Below are 22,436 nucleotides of genomic sequence, written 5' to 3'. Positions count from 1 at the left end.
TACTGTATTTCAGGTTGTGGACCAAAGGTGAAAGAGACCCTTCTTGAGAAGTCAAGAAGCTCACAGCATGGTGGGAAAGGCTGGCAGGTATGTGGCACCAACCCCACTCAGTGTGACATAAGCTGAGTGCTGAGAAAGCCCAGAGGGTGGAGGGTGTCTTTCTGCTTGATGCATCAGGGCCCAAGCATGCCTCTCATCCGAATCCACTATCTGTTTATTGTCAATATTCGTATCATTTTGCCAAAGATCCACTTCCAAGTATAAAATTCAGAGGCACTTTAATTCTCAGTCTCACTCATTTTAAGATTATAATGAGGTGCTTTTTCTTTTTTTAACCAAAAAAACCCAAAGAAGTCCAAAAATATCATTTTCTCTAATTGTATTTGCATTTCTAGAATATCGCTGCATAATTATCTTTCACTTCCTCCAAAAATTCAGAAAGTAGCTCTGATGAATACATTCAAGGGAAGTTCTCAACAAGAAATGTGTGGGGTCTGATGCTCCATCAGGTCAGACCCTGTTTCATGGCAGAATCCAGCTATATGATTTATTAATAAAACGGCATTATAGGGAAGGAAGGATAGTTGTTGGGTATCTATCATATGCCAGACACGCTGCCCACATTATCTCATTTACCTTTACAACAGTCCCACAAGGTTGATAGTATCAAGCCCACTCCACAGATGAGCTAAGTGTGCTTCAGAGAGGTTAAGTAACTTGCCCATGATCACAGAGCTAGTAAGTGGCAGAGCCAGGAGCAACCCTAAAGCTCACACTCTTTTTTTTTTAAACAATATGAATTTGGCCCAGAAACGATAAAATAAAGGAACCAAATATGAGTAAAATCACAACTCTTAGAAAAAAAATTTAGAGTCTCCTGGTCCCATCCCTCCCGAGAACAGGAATCCCTGTGACAGCATCCCCAAAAGAACGTCTCTCAGGGCTCAGAGGGCAACTTCGTTTGGGAATAGCACCAACAGAACACTTTTCCTATGGAGCTGATGTCTACCTCCTGTAATTTTCAAAAATCAGTAAAAAGAAAGAAAAAAATCAAAAGCCATTTCCTCAAGGCATTCTTGTCCATGCTGCGGAAACTGGCCTCAGTTCTCCCTACGCCTGGCCCCATCATATACAGGCTGTGGTAAACCAAAACATTAGGTTTTCTTTGTTTGTTTAATACAAACTACTCTGTGCTTGTGCATTTTAAAATATAATATAGGTAAAGTACATTTAAATGCTTTAAAAGTCAGGGCAATATAAAAAGGTTTATTCTGAACAGTCTCACTTATACTCCTGTCCCCATTCGCCCCATCCTCCTTTTCTCCTATGGATTGCTTTGGTTTCTCGTGTTTCCTGTTGGTGTTTCTTCATGTAAATGCAGGCAAAAACAAATTTATCTTCTTACCTCTCCCTTTCTTACACAGAGGATGGAAGAGCATTTATACTATTCTGCACTTTGCTTTTGTTGTTTTTTTTTTAACCTAACAATATGTGTTAGGGGTCTTTCCATAGAGAAACTTCCTCATCCTTTTTCACTGCTGCATAGTATTTCATTGGCTGGAGATGCTCTGGTTTATCTACATAGTCCTTAATTGTAGTGTTGATGAAGAATATTGAATATACCATGGACTGCCTAAACAACAAACAAATCTGTCTTGGAGGAAGTACAACCAGAATGCTCTAGAAGCAAGGATGGTGAGACTTCGTCTCACATACTTTGGACATGTTATGAGGAGGGGTCAGCCCCTGGAGAAGGACATCATGCTTGGTAAAGTAGAACCCACCCACTGCTATCAAGTCTATTCCGATTCATAACGACCCTATAGGACAGAGTAGAACTGCCCCATAGAGTTTCCAAGTAGTGTCTGGCGGATTTGAACTGCCAACCTCTTGGTTAGCAGCTGTATTACTTAACCACTACGCCACCAGGGTTTCCTGGTAAAGTAGAGGGTTATCGAAAAAGAGGAAGACCCTCAATGAGATGGATTGACACAGTGGCGGCAACGATAGGCTTAAGCATAACTACTATCATGAGGATGGTGCAGGACCGGGCAGTGTTTCATTCTGTTGTACACAGGGTCACTGTGAGCTGGAACCGACTCAATGGTACCTAACAACAACTGTTGTTGGACACTTCGGTTGTTTCCAATCTTTTTCTGTTGCGAAGAGTGACTGCCCAACATGACTGATGTAATTGGTTCCACTGAAGGGTACAAGTGAAAAATGTTGAGTTGGCAAATGTTGTGTTGCCAGTATTTTTACAACAATTAAAAAAAAAAGTGCTATAATAAATAATCTCTCACACACATTATTTTGTATATGTGAAGTATGCCTGTAGAATAAGTCCTAGAAGAGGGATTGCTAGGTCAGAGGGTAAATGCCTTTGTAATTTTGGTTTTGCAGCTGTTTTTAACCTAAGAGCAAGGCTGCATTTGCCCCTATTACATCTCAGTCTGGCAGTGTGGCTCGATCAGTCTAACTGGTTGAAATCTTTTTAAGGCTTGAGTCTGCCAGACATCTTCCATCCACACACTCGCCAGAGCCTGTGTGTTTCCAGCTGTTGTAATGTCTTTCTGTATAATAAAAAATAAAAGAGAAAATAAATAACAAAGCCGTTCTACAATAGCGTAATCACTGTAACAAATTGCAAATGCTTGTGTACAGGAAACTTGTGCATTGATGCTTTTACTAGGAAGGCAGGCTGTGGGTAGATTTTATGCAAGATTTTTTTTTTTTTTAATAGAAGCTCAGGAAATGAAGAGCTGATGTTATTTAATCAGTTGACTTAAGGTCTCAGCTCTCAAGTTCATAAACCACCTAAGACTGGGCTTATTACTTATAGGGGGTGGGGTTAGACGGAGGATACCCACACCATTGGTGGGTCCTGTCTTCGTCTTTTCTCACACAGAATCTTAGTGATTTGAAGGGCAAACAGGTACTCTCGCTGGTCAAGTAAGCCGCTACCCTCCTGTGGTGAAATGAGTTCCTTTATGTGGCCTCTTGCCTTGGTTCTTGGAAAAACAGCCTGAGAGATTTTTCTCCTAAGCCCTGAGAAGTTACCTTTCCCCTAGTTTTCTACCCCAGAGGGTACGTTAGTTTTTACCAGATTGTCATTTCTTGGGTAAGCTATAAACAAATTGATTGGTTTGATACTTTTTGTCTGGCCCACGGCTGGCTGCACCTTGCCCTGTGATTGCTTTATTTTACACACCTTGCAGGAATTTGTCAATATACTATAAACCAAACCAAACCCACTGCCATCGATTCGACTCTGACTCATAGCGACCCTGTAGGACACAGTAGAACTGCCCCATAGAGTTTCCAAGGAGCGCCTGGCAGATTATGCAAATGACGTGACTATAGATTATGCAAATGAAGTGACTACCGAAGGGATTGTTCGATTCATGGCCCTGCTGGGAGGACCATACGTTGAAATTGACAAGGAGTTTGCTTATGTATGTAGCCAAATCCACAGAGGTCATGGAAAGAGGAAAAGAAGAAACAGCAAGAGAGGCAAGAGGAGGGAAGAAGAGAGACAGGAAGCAAGGAATCCCCTAAAAGAGCTGTTACATGGGGCAAGGGCTGTAACACTGAAGACAGCAAGAGGCCTGGAAGAGGTCCTGTGGCAGAGTCAGCGGTGACTGGCCTGGAAGGGGCCCTGCAGCAGAGTTGGCCTGCAGCAGAGTTAGAAGTGATGGCAGAAACTTCCTGCTGGGAATGCAGCTGAGAAGGCTGAACAAAGCGGCTACACTATGAGCTTGGTCAGTTAGCAGTGGAGAGGCCAACAGCAGGGAGGCTGAAGGCAGAGAGGTCTGCATGGCCAAGAGGAGGCCTGTCCTGGGCGGGGCTGAGAGGAGGCCTGCATGGCTGCACCACAGAGAGAAAGGCCTGCTTGCTTGCATGGCCAAGAGGAGTAGAGAGCGCTGTCCTGCACTGAATAAGGGAGGGACGTGCTCTCCAAGTTTTGGAAGCCTTCCAGTCTTTGCCTACATGCTTCCTGATCTTGATCCCAAGTTGTAGCCTATTGATCCTGATCCTGAGTAACACCCTGATACTTCCGCCCTGTCTTAGTCATTTAGTGCTGATATAAGACAAATACCCCAAGTGGGTGACTTTAACAAAGAGAAGTTAATTTTTTCACAGTAACATTGACTAAAAGCCCAAATTCAGGGTGTCAGCTCCAGGGGAAGGCTTTCTCTCTCTGTCGACTCTGGAGAGAGGTCCTTGTCCTCAATCTTTCCCTGATTGAGGACCTTCTCAGGTGCAGGGACCCTGTGTTTAAAGGATATACTCTGCTCCTGGTGCTTCTTTCTTGGTGGTATGAGGGATAAAAGGTGGTGCAGGCCACACCCCAGGGAAACTCCCTTTACTTTGGTTCAGGGAAGTGACCTGAGTAAGGGTGGGTGTTATAATCCCACCCTAATCCTCTTAACATAAAATTAGAATCACAAAATGGGGGACAACTACACAACACTGGGAATCATGGCTGAACCAAGTTGACACATATTTTGGGGGGACACAATTCGATCCATGACACCCTCCCAAAAAAACACTTAACTGTAAGTACAGTTTGTGAGTTCTGTGGGATATTGCAATGAATTATCGAACTCTGCAGAGAAATAGAGAGTGCTGTGGGGACTGGGAGGACAGCTAATGTCAGAACTGGTAAAAAGTTGGAGAGTGTAGGTATGTCCAACCTCCGTAGGAATCAGCTTTGTGCTGATCTTGATTCTCATCCTGCCTCCTGAAGTTAGAAGACTTCAGGCCCTACTAGGACTTTATACCTCCCCACCTCATTCCACCCACTGTGGCCTGAGATTCTCACATAGAGTTAAAACCAGACAATGCTAGGGGCACTGTATCCTATCTTCTCAATTCATGTTTTAGTAATTAAGGACTGCAGGTGTATCCAAGGCATATCAAGTGGAATATCCAAGGTTGCAAGGAAGCTATATAGAATGAGGATGAGAACATAGGTTCCCTGATGCCTGCTCCATCATTCTTTCCACAATACAGAGCACCCAGTCCAGCAGGAGTCTGACCACTAGAGAATATAATCGGTGGAGTTACTACCCTCAAGTTAACCATCACATTCTAGTACGAGGCTTCCATCTACCATCCCTTTCTTTAAATAGCTTTTATAGTTATGGTTTCTATTCAGTTTGTGTCCAAAACTGTCTTATGATCATTTAGGGAAGCTCAAGGCATCACCTCAAACCTTATGCAAAAGTTTGCATCTGTGGTTTTGTGAGCATTTCTGGGGAAATATTCAGTGCAATCATTACATTATTTAAGATGGTTATAACCTATAAAGCTGAGAACCATTGATCTAGAGTAACGCTGTCCAGTAATACTTTCTGCAATAATGAAAATGATCTGTGCCTGTGTTGTCCAATATGGAGGCCACCAGCCACTTCTGGCTATTGAGCACTTAAAATATGATTAAAGAGACTGGAGAAGTAAATTTTTTAATATCATCTAATTTTAATTAATTTAAATTTAAATAGCCATGTGTGAGTAGTGGCTACCACACAGGACAGTGCAGACCTAGAGAACCGCTCAGAGTTGATCAAGAAAATTGGGATGCCTATGTTTAGAAGACTCCAAGTACGATGTACACATATTACCTGAAATCCTCACATGTTAACTCCTCTCCCAGGAGTTCATTATCATAAAGGTCACCTTCACAGTTGAGGCCATTAATGCTGGATTGTGAGGAGCTTGGGGGGGAGGATGGAAGAGAAAAATACAGACATAATAAATTGTAGTTGGGCAGGAGGAGTGCTAGCTAATGGGTCATCTGGTCTGTGGCCCTTGCAAGGGGAAGATGTTGGGGAGAAGCCTGAGACTTTAAAGACCTTCTACATAGGGTCCAACACTGAAACCTGGTGCCTTGAGTCTTCAGAGAAGAAGTAATTTTTACTTACATGATGGGAATCATGGAGTAAAATATCTAGAAAATATCTCAACAATTTGGAAAATTGTTGAGATATGAGACTTTTTGTCTAAGGCAATCAGCCTATCATTATCTGAAATTGTAAAAAGTCTTTGAAAGAGAAAGTGAAACTTGAATTATTAAGAATAATTATCTCGTTGACACGCTTCCCAGGCTTTTGAGTGAGTGCTCGTAAGGGACACGGAGAGCACTTAGTGGAACAGAAAAGATCCCACAAATCACAGGGGCTCCAAATAACAAAGGCCATTTACCTACCGATGTGAAGGTGAAGTCAGGACTGTATTTAGCACAGTGGAAATCTCCATTTATAGGGGCCCAAATCATGGGCTTCTGAGATGCTTAGGTTGAAAATATTGGATTCACCTTTCGTATCTTCACTTCTCAGGTATTTCTCACCCCGAAAAAAAGAGTACTTGATTGCCAGAGATTTTTTCTTGGTGGAACAAATCAGAGATACATTTTGACCCTTTGTGACCACACTGGTTTGCGATGACAATCTAGGCCAAGGGCATTCTGGAAAAAAGACAACAAAGAAGTCCTCGTTAATATCCCTTAATGGTAACTCAGTGGTCTTCCTGCCACATGTATGTGGATCGAAGTGGTAGGAACACCCCATTCTTGAAGTGTTGCCCTACGTGAGGCTCTAGTTGCCTGCATAGCCTGGCTGACCAGTGTGTGAGGAAGCCTCAGGGCCTGCAGAGGCTCCTCGCAGTGAGTGATGGGTGGGCTTCATCAGCAAATTCCTCTGTTCTTGCTGTCTCTTGCCACTGAGAGCCTGAAGAGGGCGCTCTTAAGACTGTCTATGCTGACTTAGAAACATTCAAAATGTTCCAGCTTCTATGACTAAACATTGTATCTAATGGCTTATTTTGTCCCTTATTTTATATTTTGGAAAATTTCAAACAAAATAGCGTAGAAGACAGCATATGAACCCCAATGAAATTATCACCCAGTTTTAACAGTTAACAACATGTGATCAATCCTGTTTTGTTGGCCTGCTTTTCCATTGTTTTGAAGCAAATCACAGACCGCACTTTATCTCATCTGTACATTCCAGTATTGAGAAAGAGAAAAGCAGCCTCTGACAGCTGGGAACTGGCCTGGCTGGGAACTGACCTGTAATTCACATCTAAGCTTTAGTCTTCTGCTACTGAACATAAATTCATAGACCACCAACCAGACAAGGCCAATATATGATCCTAATGGATCAAGACAAAAATAAGACTACTATGTAACCATGTCTGAGCACAGATAAAATTATGAATATTGTCCAAACCAAAAAAATGGCCAAACATCCTCATATGCTGGCTACTATGAGTGACTGCTGCTCTTTTTACCAATCACAACTTTAGCCTTGCTCTGTTTTTCTTACCTTCTAGAAGATAATTATTAGGATTGCTCAATCATAGAATTACTCCTACTTCCTGAAGGAATCCAATCCAGAGCAAAGCCTGTTTTTCTGAATCTTTGCCAAGTCACCTAACATGAGTCCAAATCCCATAGGTCCTTTCTAATATCCTCTTGCTGATACGTCCATGGTACCTCATGGTATGTGTTCTCCCTCATTAAAACAAGTCAATGAACCCAACTTTGTTCAACAACATATGTGTCCCTAGTGATCTTGGATTGGAAGACATTGATAATTTGTATGCCCAAATGATAAGGACTATTTTTTTGTAAAAATAACAATACCATTATCACACCTAAAAATTAACAATGTTTTAAAAGTATCCTCAAATATCTAGTTAGTGTTCAAATTCTTTGGGACACAGCTAAGGCAGTGTTCAGAGGTCAATTTATATCAATAAATGCACACATACAAAAAGAAGAAAGGGCCAAAATCAAAGAATTATCCCTACAACTTGCACAAATAGAAAGGGAGCAACAAAAGAAACCCACAGGCACCAGAAGAAAACAAATAATAAAAACTAGAGCAGAATTAAATGAAATAGAGAATGGAAAAACAATTGAAAGAATTAACAAGACCAAGAGCTGGTTCTTTGAAAAAATTAACAAAATTGATAAACCACTGGCCAAACTGACAAAAGAAAAACAAGAGAGGAAGCAAATAACCCGAATAAGAAATGAATAGGCGATATTACAACAGACCCGACTGAAATTAAAAGAATCACATCAGATTACTATGAAAAATTGTGTTCTAACAAATTGGAAAACCTAGAAGAAATGGATGAATTCCTGGAAACACAATACCTACCTAAACTAACACAAACAGAGGTAGAACAATTAAGTAAACCCGTAACAAAAGAAGAGATTGAAAACGTAATTTAAAAACTCCTAACAAAAAAAAGCCCTGGCCCAAATGGCTTAACTGCAGAGTTCTACCAAACTTTCAGAGAAGAGTTAACACCACTACTACTAAAGGTATTTCAGAGCATAGAAAAGGATGGAATACTCCCAAACTCATTCTATGAAGCCACCATATCCCTGATACCAAAACCAGGTAAAGACACCACAAAAAAAGAAAATTACAGACCTATATCCCTCATGAATGTAGATGCAAAAATCCTCAACACAATTCTGGCCAATAGAATTCAACAACATATCAAAAACATAATTCACCATGACCAAGTGAGATTCATACCAGGTATACAGGGATGGTTCAACATTAGAAAAACAATTAATGTAATCCACCATATAAATAAAATAAAAGACAAGAACCACATGATCTTATCAATTGATGCAGAAAAGGCATTTGACAAAGTCCTATACCCATTCATGATAAAAATTCTCAGCAAAATAGGAATAGAAAGAAAATTTCTCAGCATAATAAAGGGCATTTATACAAAGCCAACAGCCAACATCATTCTATCCAACTGATTTTTGTGTATTTATCTTGTGTCCAGATACTCTGGTGAACTCTTCTATTACTTTCAGTAGTTTTCTTGAGGATTCCTTAGGATTTTCTGTGTATAAGATCATGTCATCTGCAAATAGAGATCATGTCATTTGCAAATAGAGATACTTTTACTTCTTTCTTGCCTTTCTGGATGCCCTTTATTTCTTTATCTAGCCTAATTGCTCTGGCTAGGACCGCCAACACAATGTCAATAAGAGCGGTGATAAAGGGCATCCCTATCTGGCTCCCGATCTCTCTGGGAATGCTTTCAGGCTCTCTCCACTTACAGTGATGTTGGCTGTTGGCTTTGTATAAATACCCTTTATTATGTTGAGAAATTTTCCTTCTATTCCTATTTTGCTGAGAGTTTTTATCATGAATGGGTATTGAACTTTGTCAAGTGCCTTTTCTGCATCAATTGATAAATTCATGTGATTCTTGTCTTTTATTTTATTTATATGGTGGATTACATTAATTGTTTTTCTAATGTTGAACCATCCCTGCATACCTGGTATGAATCCCACTTGGTCATGGTGAATTATGTTTTTGATATGTTGTTGAATTCTATTGGCTAGAATTGTGTTGAGGATTTTTGCATCTACATTCATGAGGGATATAGGTCTATAATTCTCTTTTTTTGTGGAGTCTTTAACTGGTTTTGGTATCAGAGATATGGCGGCTTCATAGAATGAGTTTGGTAGTATTCTGTCCTTTTCTATGCTCTGAAACACCTTTAGTAGTAGTAGTGTTAACTCTTCTCTGAAAGTTTGGTAGAACTCCGCAGTGAAGCCATCCGGACCAGGGCTTTTTTTTTTTGTTGGGAGTTTTTTAATTACCTTTTCCATCTCTTCTTTTGTTATAGGTCTATTTAGTTGTTCTACCTCTGTTTGTGTTAGTTTAGGTAGGTATTGTGTTTCCAGGAATTCATCCATTTCTTCTAGGTTTTCCAATTTGTTAGAACACAATTTTTCATAGTAATCTGATGTGATTCTTTTAATTTCAGTCGGGTCTGTTGTAATATCGCCCATCTCATTTCTTATTCAGGTTATTTGCTTCCTCTCCTGTTTTTCTTTTGTCAGTTTGGCCAGTGGTTTATCTATTTTGTTGATTTTTTAAAAAAAACAGCTTTTCGTCTTGTTAATTCTTTTGATTGTTTTTCTGTTTTCTATTTCATTTAGTTCAGCTCTAATTTTTATTATTTGTTTTCTTGTGGTGCCTGTGGTTTTCTTTTGTTGCTCTCTTTCTATTTGTGCAAGTTGTAGGGATAATTCTTTGATTTTGGCCCTTCCTTCTTTTTGGATGTGTGCTTTTATTGATAAAAATTGGCCTATAAGCACTGCTTTTGCTGTGCCCCAAAGATTCTGATAGGAAGTGTTTTCATTCTCATTGCATTCTGTGAATTTCTTTATTCCATCCTTAATGTCTTCAATAATCCAGTCTTTTTTGAGCAGGGTATTGTTCAGTTTCCAAGTGTTTGGTTTCTTGTCCCTGCTTTTCCTGTTATTAATTTCCAGTTTTATGGCCTTATGGTCAGAGAAGATGCTTTGTAATATTTCAATGTTTTGGATTCTGCTAAGGTTTGCTTTATGACCTAGTAAGTGGCCTATTCTAGAGAATGTTCCATGTACACTAGAAAAGAAAGTATACCTGGTTGCTGTTGGGTGGAGTGTTCTGTATATGTCTATGAGGTCAAGTTGGTTGATTGTGGCATTTAGATCTTCCGTGTCTTTATTGAGCTTCTTTCTGGATGTCCTGTCCTTCACTGAAAGTGGTGTGTTGAAGTCTCCTACTATTATTGTGGAGCTGTCTATCTCACTTTTCAATGCTAATAGAGTTTGTTTTATGTATCTTGCAGCCCTGTCATTGGGTGCCTAAATATTTAATAAGGTTTTATCTTCTTGGTGTATTGTCCCTTTAATCATTATGTAGTGTCCTTCCTTATCCTTTATGATGGATTTAACTTTAAAGTCTATTTTGTCAGAAATCAATATTGCCACTCCTGTCCTTTTCTGAGTGTTGTTTGCTTGGTATATTTTTTTCCATCCTTTGAGTTTCAGTTTGTTTGTGTCTCTAAGTCTAAGGCATGTCTCTTGTAGGCAGCATATAGACGGATCTTGTTTTTTAATCCATTCTGCCACTCTCTGTCTCTTTGTTGGTGCATTTAGTCTGTTTACATTCAGGGTAATTATGGATAGGTATGAATTTAGTGCCATCATTTTGATGTCTTTTTTTGTGTGTTCTTGACAGTTTCTTTTTCCCACCTAATTTTATGTGCTGAGTAGATTTTCTTTATATATTGTCCTTTCCTCATATTTGTTGTTGTTGATTTTGTTTCTGCTGAGTCTCTATTTTTCCCTTGTATTTTATTTTGATGAGTAGGATAGTTTGTCTCCTTTGTGGTTACCTTATTATTTATTATCTACCCCTATTTTTCTAAATTTAAACCTAACTTTTATTTCTTTGTATTACCGTATCTTCCTATCCATATGGAAGATGCATGATTACATTTCTTAGTCCCTCTTTATTATTCTAAAGTTGTCTTTTTTTTATATAATAACATCTCTGTTACCCTGTTTTGAGCTTTTTTTTTTAATATAATCTTGCTTTGTTTTTTTGGATTTCCCTGTCTGGGTTGACTTCTGGTTGCTCTGCCCAGTGTTCTAGTCTTGGGTTGATACCTGGTATTATTGATTTTCTAACCAAAGAACTCCCTTTAGTATTTCTTGTAGTTTTGGTTTGGTTTTTACAAATTCCCTAAGCTTGTGTTTATCTGGAAATGTCTTAATTTCACCTTCATGTTCAAGAGACAGTTTTGCTTGATATATGATCCTTGGCAGGCAATTTTTTTCCTTCTGTTTTTAAATATGTCATCCCATCGCCTTCTTGCCCGCATGGTTTCTGCCGAGTAGTCCGAGTTTATTCTTATTAGCTCTCCTTTGTAGGTGACTTTTTGTTTATCCCTTGCTGCTCTTATAATTCTCTCTTTATCTTTGGTTTTGGCAAGTTTGATTATAATGTGTCTTGGTGACTTTCTTTTCAGATCTACCTTATGTGGAGTTTGATGAGCATCTTGGATAGATATCTCCTCATCTTTCACGATATCTGGGAAGTTTTCTGCCAAGAGATTTTCAACAATTCTCTTTGTATTTTCTGTTATCCCTCCCTGTTCTGGTCCTCCAATCACTCGTAGGTCATTTCTCTTGATAGAGTCCCACAGAATTCTTAAGGTTTCTTCCTTTTTTAAAATTCTTTTATCTGATTTTTCTTCAAATATTAGTGCCACGTGATTTATCTTCAAGTTCAGAAATTCTAGCTTCTACTTGCTCAATTCTGCTCCTCTGAGTTTCTATTGTCTAATTCTGTAATTTTATTGTTAATCTTCTGAATTTCTGATTGCTGTCTTTCTATGGATTTTTCCAGCTTATTAAACTTTTCATTATGTTCCTGAATAATCTTTCTAATGTCTTCAATTGCTTTATCTGTGTGTTCCTTGGCTTGTTCTGCGTATTGCCTCATTTCCTTCCTGATGTCTTGAAGGGTTCTGTATATTAAACTTTTATATTCTGCATCTGGTAACTCCAGGAATGCACTTTCATCTAGAAGATCCCTGGATTCTTTGTTTTGTGAGCTTATTGAGGTGATCATGGCCTGTTTCTTTATGTGACTTGATATTGACTGTTGTCTCCGAGCCATCTGTAAGCTATTGTATTAGTTTATGCTTGCTTACTGTGTCGTAGCTGCTTGCTTTGTTTTGTTTTGGTATACCCCTATGGGTTGCTTAGTGAGCTAGCTTGATTATTTTTGCCTTTAGAGCTCTGACATCCTGTCCCAAGCTGGCTAGAGGTGTTATCAGTTATATCTCTAGGTCTCCATTCATTTTTCCTGTATGAATTCAGTTTAGGTTTCCAGGTAGCTGATCACCAAGTGTGTGGTACAGGCTCTGTCCTTCAGTCTTAGAGGGACAGGGGTGATTGGCATATATACCAGTATCTGATTGCACCAGAGGGTCACGCTCTGAACAAGGGAGGGGGCTGAGAACCAACCCCCAAGTATCTCTGAGGAAAACACGTACCTGTTCCCTAGAGCTTGCAGGTGGGTGAGTTCCTCAGATGGACCATGGACATGCAAAATTTTTGGTTGTAAGGACTGGGGGGTACCAGTTATCTTTGGACCCCTGTTACGGGTGGCTGGGTGACCTGAGTGGAGCTACCAGTCCTTAGGTCCCTGATGTGGGTAAGCAAGGACCTTGTTTAATAGGCAAAGCAACGTCAAACATCAAACACCCACCTCTCCACTGCATAGCTGAAATGGTTGGAGTTTGCCAATAAGGGCCTATTTTCCCGAAATAGGCCCACATAGGTCCATGCAGAAGGGAAAGGTGCTCAAGGTCCATGGATGGTTTATGCCTGGACAGGAGTCACTTCTGTCCTGAGCTCCCCCAGTTAATGGAGCTAACAAATTATCTTTTCCCCCTAATTGCAAATTTTTTCCTTCCCCAAGGCCGGGAGGATGGCACTAGGTGCTCAACAGGGCCTATCTCAGGCTCAGGGATTGAGCCGCTGAAGCCAGCTTGGGGGTGGAGGGGGGAGGCACAGTAAAATATACACAAGTACTTAGCTTTTGCTGAGAGTGTCATTCTTCTCAGGTTCCGGAGATGTAAGTGGGCTGTGTGGCCGGCTGCTTCTCCCTGAGGAAACTGTGGCCAAACGCTAGTACCAGGCCGCCGCCACCGCCACCACTCCGGGAATGGTGCCTGAGGGCTCCCGGCAATTCAGGTCCAGTAACTCCTCTCCACTTCTGAATGGTCTCTTCCTCCCACTGCCCCTCAGTTCGTTGTCTAAGCTTACCTTTGATGCTCAGGGCTCCCATCTTGTCACAAATATACTTGTTTCACTTGTTTTTCCTGTCATTGTTGTAAAGAGGGCTTGCCAGAAACATCTGTGTATTCTGCCATCTTGGCTCCGCCTCTATTTCTAGCTTTTTAAGGAAGCTCCATATCATTTTCCAAAATGGTTGTACCATTTTGCATTTCTGCCAGCAGTGCATGAGTTCCATTCTCCTTGCAGCCTCTCCAACATTTGTTATTTTCTGTTTTTTTATTCGTGCCAGTAATGTTGGGTGAGATGGTATCTCATAGTAGTTTCGATTTGCATTTCTCTAATGGCTAGTGATCACAAGCATTTCTTCATGTGTCTGTTAGCCGCCTGAATGTCTTCTTTGGTGAAGCTTCTGTTCATACCCTTTGCCCATTTTTTAATTGGATTATTTGTCTTTTTGTTGTAGAGGAGTTGGATTTTCCTATACATTTTAGAGATTAGACTTTTGTGGAATTTGTCATAGTCAAAACTTTTTCCCAGTCTGTAGGCTCTCTTTTTACTCTTTTGGTGAAATCTTTTGACAAGCATAAGCGTTTAATTTTTAGAAGGTCCCAGTTATCTAGCTTATGTTCTGGTGTTTGTGCATTGTTAGTTATGGTTTGTATCCCGTTTATAGCATGTATTAGAACCTCTAGTGTTGACCCTATTTTTTCTTCTATGATCTTTACAGTTTTTGATTTTATATTTAGGTCTTTGATCCATTTTGAATTAGTTTTTGTTTATGGTGTAAGGTATGAGTCCTGTTTCATTTTTTTGCAAATGGGCTTCCAGTTTTGCCAGCACCATTTGTTTAAAAGACTGTCTTTTCCTCATTTAATGGACTTGGGGCCTTTGTTGAAGATCAGGTAACTGTGGGTGGATGGATTTACAGTTGGGTTCTCAATTCTGTTCTATTGATTAATGTGTCTGTCATTGTACCTAAACTATACACTTTAAGTGGATAAATTTTATGGTATATAAATTAAATCTCAATAAAGTAATTTAAAAAAGAACAGGATGTCAAAGTAATATCCCATTGTAAGGAGTTCCTATAATTTAAATAACTTGTTCCCAATTGATGGGCATTTATTTAGGGGTTTGCAGGTTTTCATGAGTACAAGTAAAACAGCATGAATACCCTTGGATGCCTGTCTTTGTACACTTGTGGCTCTAATGGGAAAATTCTCTTCCATTCTAGGTCCACACAGTGCACCTCTGGACATGAATGCAGGAATTCTGATGTTAGCTGGTGTGGTAGAAATCACTTCACATTTCTTTCAAGAATATAAAGATTTTTAAATGGGCAAAAGTAAATTCTTAGGAGTAGGTGGGCCCATGTCTTCCTCTGTAACCGAGGGTAGGGGTGAAGGGAGAGGTCAGAGTGATTTAGTCTTCAAAAGACCAGCTAGATATGGCTGGGCATCTTGGTTAGTATCCCAGCTCTGCCCCCCCCCCCCCGCCGGGGGAGGATTTGGGCCTATTCCTCAAAAGCTTTTTTGTCTGTGAAACAGTACGAGTCAGGGGGTTGATATGAAGATTGAATGAGCTGGCACATCTGATGGGCTGGCTCCAAACTTTATAGTCAGTGCTTGAGAAATACTGTTTCAATGATAAATATTTCATGGAAACCTTATTGGACTTTGTACAGAGAGGTGGGCTGGAGCCAGCTAGAGAGATAACTTGGAAAATCTGGAGTTTCAGATAAAATTTTAGACATTGTTTCTGGACACTTTAATCTGGTAGTGGGGCAGATGCTGTCAGATCCTACCAGCTCCCTTCCTCCAGGCTAAGCAGAAAAAAAAAAACTAAAAAAAAAGCAGAGTTGCCCACTAATGCCTCATCCTCCCTTGCCCCTAGATGCCTGGGTAGTTCCCTACCCAGGTCCCTCTTGGGTTCTGCTACCAAGGAATCCAACTGACCTCAGACAGGTAGTGACTAAGTCTCCATATTCATCTCTGGATGATGTCATTAAAAATAAAAATCAAGTCAATCACTTGAAGTATTTTCCTGATAAACTTTGTACTTACTATCTTCCATCAAATGAACATAAGAGAGAATTGAGTGGTACATCTCAAGACCTGGGAATCGATGATAAAAACTGGAAAGCTATTGGACCTTAATGGGGAGCCTGGAGTGCTGGAGCTTCAGGAACAGTTGGAAACTGAATTGAGCCTTGTGCACTCACTTTAATAGAAATGGTAAACTGTTTGGAATATGAAACATTTTCAGAGCTTTATCCTTAATTAGTGATATTCTAACAGAGATATCAACGCTTTTAGATTTACAAGATTAATTTGGTGAATGAAATAGAAGTGGAAAATACTATAAAATGAAGACATATGGTATACCACTTGCAACAAAAAAATAAAGTATCAATTCCAAGGGAAAATTTTAGACTATTAAATAAATTAAACAGAAATGCATTTTTGTTTGAAGACAAAAGTGGAAAAAAAAGAATTTTAAAGTCATTTAAATTTATTAAATCTTGACAGTTAACCCAATGGTCTTTGTAAAGTTCTGTGGAAGGATAAACAAACCAATGAATTAAATGTGACATTCTTCCCTGAGACTATGGCCCCTGGACAGACACCCCGCTAACTTAGGACTGAAGCCAGTCCTTAAGCTACCTTTTCAGCCAAAGATTAGACAGGCCTAGGAAACAACCAAAACCCTGCTGTGTAGTAGTAAAGAGCTATGGCTGCTAACCAAAAGGTCGGTAGTTTGAATGCACCAGGTGCTCCTTGGAAACCCTATTGGGCAGTTCTACTCTGTCCTGAGTCGGCATCAGCTCGATGGCAAAGGGTTTGGGTTTTGCTTTTGTCTTTTTTTTTTTTTTAAATAAAACAAATGGTAACACACATGAGGAAGGTGCTTCTTAGTTCAGTCAAGTATACAAGATCATATGGGTAACTCCAGCCCAAAAGCAAGATGAGAAGGTAGGAAGGGACAGGAAAACTGGATGAATGGACATGGGAACTCAGGGTGCAAAGGGGGAGAGGGAGAGTGCTGACACATTGCAGGGATTGCAACCAATGTCACAGGACAATTTGTGTATAAATTTTTGAATGAGAAACTAATTTGCACTGTAAACTTTCACCTAAAGCACAACAAAATAAAATAAAATAAACTTCTATGAAACATAAAAAGAACATTCTGATAAATTATTTTTGTGACTTAGAAATATTAGATAAGAGAAATAATGGCTATATAAAAAAATTTCCAATAGTGCTATAAAGCTAGAACAGTTTTGAATTCTTTAATAGCTGTTGTTCATCAGGGGCTGAGGATTTAATACCATGAACGATATCATTGACATAAAGAGAAACTCTCTATTCATGGGGACTACACATCACCCAGTGACCACCGATTTCAGGGAATTCATTAGGGAAAAGTTCAAGGCAGTTCCCCACATCAAATCATCCCAGGCAGTGAACACCATCTCAAAAGACCACACCAAGCATTCTAAATACCAATACAACTTTGGAAATTATTCCACTAACAATTTGCATGAAAACTTTTTTCACTTGATAAATAGTTTTCTTATATAGCTTAGGTTATTTAGAGATGAAAGAGGGGAAATATTATATTTTTGATTCATGTGCAGAGTTACATATTTATGTACATTATTCTGCAGGTTGCTAAATATTTGTAGTATCACCTCTGCATACATCATGAAGGCTTTGTAAGGATAAAATGATAGCTCTTAACACAAGAGGAAGGAATAAGTGTTAATTGGTTACCATTAGTCTTATTAACATGGTGAATTATTGTGAACCACAACGGTGTGCACTGGCATAATTTTGGTCCCAAGGAATGCTCTTGGGATAGAGCACGGATACATTTCTTTCTTTGTCAATTTGAGATTTTACCTCTGATATATATATATATATATATATATATATATATATAAACCTTAGTCAAATAACTTCTGTTTCCCAGGCCTCACTGAAGCTCTCCTACCAACACTTGTAACAGCTGTAAATTGCACTGCCACAGATCTCATCTGCTGTCCTTGTGTCCTCAACGCAATTTGCCAGCTCCCTGCCCTAGCTGAGGTTTCCAAACACAAGTGTTCCAGACACATCAGCTTTTGTTGAAAGGCCCGGTCCTTCCAGGCACTTTCTTGAAAGGCTAACCTCTCAGGCACCCTAACCTTCGATTTAACCCTAACTTTAAACCCTAACCTTATCCCTAACTCTAACCCTAATCCTAGATTTAACCCTAACTGTAAACCTAACTCTAATCCTAAACCTAACCTAACCCTAACTTTACTTTAGATATAACCCTAACACTAACCCAAACCCTACCCTCTGCCCAGGCAAGGGTGGACCAAATATTGGCAGAAACGCCTCAAAACAGTCATCGCCACCCAACCTCAAGTTGTCTTGAGTAGAAATGCTGACACTGAGAGGCATCCCACCAGAGATTAATTTGTGAAGCTTTCTTGTCCCCTCTCTTCCTTAACAGGAAAGAAGTTGCCACCAATATCACAGTAGGAAAATCACTGAGGGCGGCCTTTTTCAGAAGAGTAGGTGTACTGTCAGAAGGGAATCAGGTCTTTTGTGAACTGAGGGATAAATAGGGACCTGTCCACATAAAATGTGCAGAACTATCAGGGCCCACCTTGTGTGGCAGCAAGAATCAGTAACCCAGGTGCCCTGGCCCCATCTCAGTATCTCAGTTCCCTCCCCTTGGAAAGCTACCCCCACTCTCCTCTCCCAGGTCAGACTGGTGAGACCAGAATGCGTGGCTTTACTTCTGCGAACACTTCACAGAGCCAGGAGAATTCTGGAGCCAGTAGAAGTAAATCGGGAGCCATTACAATCACAAGGTTGGAATTTAGAGACTCTAAGACCTAAACTCAAGAAGGCCTTGAACATGCTAGTGGCTGGGCAGTCAAAGGCAGTGGTGAGTGGTTGCGAGCTCAGGAGCTGGCTTCAGACAGTTGGGGGCTTAAATCCTAGCTGTGCCACTGACTAGCTGAGTTTCCTCAAATGTAAAAATGGAGATGAAAGTCATCCCTCTAGGATTCTGGGAGGATTAAAGATCACATTAAGCATTTTGTACAAGGCTACTTACTGTCTTAGTTATCTAGTGCTGCTACAACAGAAATACCACAAGTGGATGACTTTAACAAAGAGAAGAAGTTTATTTTCTCACAATAAAGTTGACTAAAAGTCCAAATTCAGGGTGCTGACTCCAGGGGAAGGCTTTCTATCTCTGTCAGCTCTGGGGGAAGGTCCTTGACATCAATCTTCACTTGGTCTAGGAGCTTCTCTGCACAAGAACCCTGGGTCCAAAGGACCTGCTCTGCTCCCAGTGCCGCTTTATTGGTAGTATGAGGTCCCCATGTCTCTCTGCTTGCTTCTCTCTTTTATATCTCAAAACAGTTTGGCTTAAGACACAGCCTAATCTTGTAGACTGAGTCCTGCCTCATTAACATAACTGCCTCTAATCCCATCTCATCAACATCATAGAAATAGGATTTACAACACATACGAAAATCACATCAGATGACAAAATGGTGGACTATAACACCATACTGGGAATCGTGGCCTAGCCAAGTTGACAGACACAATTCAATCCATGACAGCTGCTCTACAGGAGAAGTCAGCAAACAATAGCTGTCACTATTATTATTAACAACAATTAATGATCAACTCCATGGCAACTGGTTTCATTTTTTAATCTTGTGGGAACTACAGAGGACAGAGAGCTGAGAACATTTTTCGGAAGCGAGGGACAAGTAGAAATGAATTATAATCATGCCCGTTTTATACTTTCTTCATTTAGTGTGCTGTTTCAGTTTATTGTAATTTGCTGGACTTGAAACAGATTTTCTCTTAAGGAAGTAGGGGCTGGTGTTTGCAAGCCTATGGGTTGCCTAAAGGCACGTATGGGCCACAAAAAATGGGTCCTTCAAGGAACAGATCTTTTCTTTACCTCCTTTGTGAGCCTGCCTCTTGTGGGGATGGCCCCATCCTCCTGCCTTCAATCTGTGTTGGTTATTGGAGGCTATTCCTGACATGGTCCTTCCTCTTCTACCGAGGGCCAAGGAAAAGTGTCAAGTTCTGGAATCACCCCCATTTTTTTTTCCCTTCTCTACAACATGGAGAATATTAGTGTAGAAAAAAAGGATTCAAAGAGAAGCTCTTGTTAGGTGCTGTTGAGTCAGAGTTAGGAAACCAAAAGGGAAGAACACACTCATCATTTCTCAAGCTGAAAGAACTTAAGAAAAAATTCAAGCCTTGAGTTGTAATATTGAAGGATTCTATGGGGAACAAGACAAGCTAGAGTAAGAAAATAAAAATCCCCCATAATTCAACCATCTAGATATAACTATTGTTAACATATTGGAGTATACATATCCTTTTGAATACTTTTTCTATTCATATAAATTCATATAAATTATACACTTCCTATTTTTAAAATGGTTCATGTTATTATAACATTTATAACCAGCTTTTCATTTTCATTGATTATACTATGAACTTCTTACCACTTCACAAAATATTCTTTTACAACACCATTTTTAACAACCCATTTTGTCTGTTATTACTTGACATTTAGGGTTGTTTATTTTTAATATTATAAGTAAGCTTCAGTGAACATCCTTGCAGCCAAATCTGGAGCTATCCATGATGGATTAATAGAGTCTCAAAAGCAAAACCACTGACACATTAGCTGTTTCCATAAATCCTTACTGTGCAGTGGACCTGCTTAGATAGCAGAACTTTTTAAGCACTCGGGGTTCATGGTGATGTCAGACAGTGGGCTTCTCCCATACTTGGAAGGAACAGGATGTTAGCTTGGTGATTCCAAGGCTCTGAGGAATTATTTGATTATGCCTTGGAGCCTAAGCCACAGAGGTGAGTGTCCCAGCTTAATAAAACTCCCACTATTCAACTTCCTGATTCATCTACTTGGTAGACCTATTAACTCTTGTACAGATTAACCAGCTGTACCACTCACCTACTCCCATGGTGAGCCCCTTCTTCTATCTCTTTGGTATCTCTATACTACCTAGAAGTAGCTCTACATGTTACCTCTCAAAGGTTGCTTTAAGTTCACTCATACCTCAGTCCTCTTAGCCTCATACCCACCTTCCAGTGTTCCTCCACCACACATTCTCCTAGCACTGAAAGATTCACCATAGTAACAAGCCCCTTGTAGTTCCTCTGATTCAGTGGTAAGTTTTAGAGGTCACCTACCCAGCCCCCTCTTTCTAGAACCTTTGTTCCCAAATATGAGCGTGTGTAAGAACCACTTGCTGTTATTCTTGTTAGGTGCTGTCGAGTTGATTCTGACTCATAGCGACCCTCGGTACAACACAGTGAAATACTGCCTGGTCCTGGACCATCCTGACAATCATTGCTATGTTAGCACCCACTGTTGCAGCCAGTGTGTTAACCCATTTTGTTGAGGGTGTTCCTCTTTTTCACCACCCTTTACTTTATTTATTATTATTTTTTTTTACTTTACCAAGCATGATATCCTTCTCCAGGGACTGGTCCTCCTGATAATGTGTCCGAAGCACATGAGAAAAAGTCTTACCATCCTCTCTCCTAAGAAGCATTCTGGCTGTACTTCTTCAGAGACAGATTTGTTCATTCTTCTGGCAGCCTGTGGTATACTCAACATTCTTCGCCAACACCATAATTCAACTGCATTAATTCTTCTTCAGTCTTCTTTATTCATTGTCCAGCATTAACATGCATATGAGGTAATTGAAAACACCATGGCTTGGGTCAGGTGCACCGTAGTCCTCAAAGTGATGTTTTGCTTTTTAAAATTTTAAAGAGGTTTTTTGCAGCAGATTTGCCCAATGCAATACATCATTTGATTTCTTGACTGCTGCTTCCATGGGTGTTGATTTTGGATCCAAGTAAAATGAAATTCTTGACAACTTCAATCTTTTCTCCCTTTATCATGTTGCTTATTGGTCCCGTTGTGAGGATTTTGGTTTTCTTTATGTCGAGGTGTAATCCATACTGAAGGCTGTAGTCTTTGATCTTCATTAGTAAGTGCTTCAAGTCCTCTTCACTTTCAGCAAGTAAGGTTGTGTAATCTGCATATAGCAGGTTGTAATGAGTCTTCCTCCAATCCTGATGCCCCTTCTTCTTCATATAGTCCAGCTTCTTAGATTATTTGCTCAGCATAGTGGCTGAATAAGTATGGTGAAAGGATACAACACTGATGCACTCCTTTCTTGATTTTAAACCAGGCAGTATTCCCTTGTTCTGCTTGAATGCTTGTCTCTTGGTCTATGTACAGATTCCTCATAAGCACAATTAAGAGTTCTGGAACTCCCATTCTTTGCAATGTTATCCATAATTTATTATGATCCACATAGTCGAAATGTGCAAAGACCTAGAGTTAGAAAACCAAAACGGAAGAACATTCTCAGCATTTCTCAAGCTGAAAGAACTGAAGAAAAAATTCTAGCCTTGAGTTGCAATATTGAAGGACTCTACAGGGAAATCCCCCATGTGTCTGTCAGTTTGTCATACTGTGGGGGCTTGCGTGTTGCTGTGATGCTGGGAGCTATGCCACCGGTTTTCAGATACCAGCAGGGTCACCAATGGAGGACAGGTTTCAGCTGAGCTTCCAGACTAAGACAGACTAGGAAGAAGGACCTGACAGTCTACTTCTGAGAAGAATTAGCCAGTGAAACCATTATGAATAGCAGTGAAACATTGTCTGATATAGTGCCAGAAGATGAGCCCCCCAGGTTGGAAGGCACCCAAAAGATAACTGGGGAAGAGCT

The 22,436-nt window shown here is 40.1% G+C and overlaps 1 protein-coding gene across 2 annotated transcripts in view; it reads left to right on the top strand.

The window, feature by feature from the left end:
* The window catches only part of PECAM1 (platelet and endothelial cell adhesion molecule 1), a 137,732-nt gene that overhangs the window by 17,608 nt on the left and 97,688 nt on the right, over positions 1–22,436 (top strand). For both annotated transcript variants that reach the window (XM_049860186.1, XM_049860184.1), the window contains exon 2: positions 14–87. In XM_049860186.1, the coding sequence (XP_049716143.1) occupies positions 14–87 (74 nt within the window). The remainder of the gene's footprint in view (positions 1–13; positions 88–22,436) is intronic.

The sequence above is a fragment of the Elephas maximus genome, chromosome 19 (genome assembly GCF_024166365.1).
Source record: "Elephas maximus indicus isolate mEleMax1 chromosome 19, mEleMax1 primary haplotype, whole genome shotgun sequence".
NCBI lineage: Eukaryota > Metazoa > Chordata > Mammalia > Proboscidea > Elephantidae > Elephas > Elephas maximus.
Note: the sequence above shows the minus strand (reverse complement) of the source record. Positions and strands in the feature narration are given on the sequence as shown.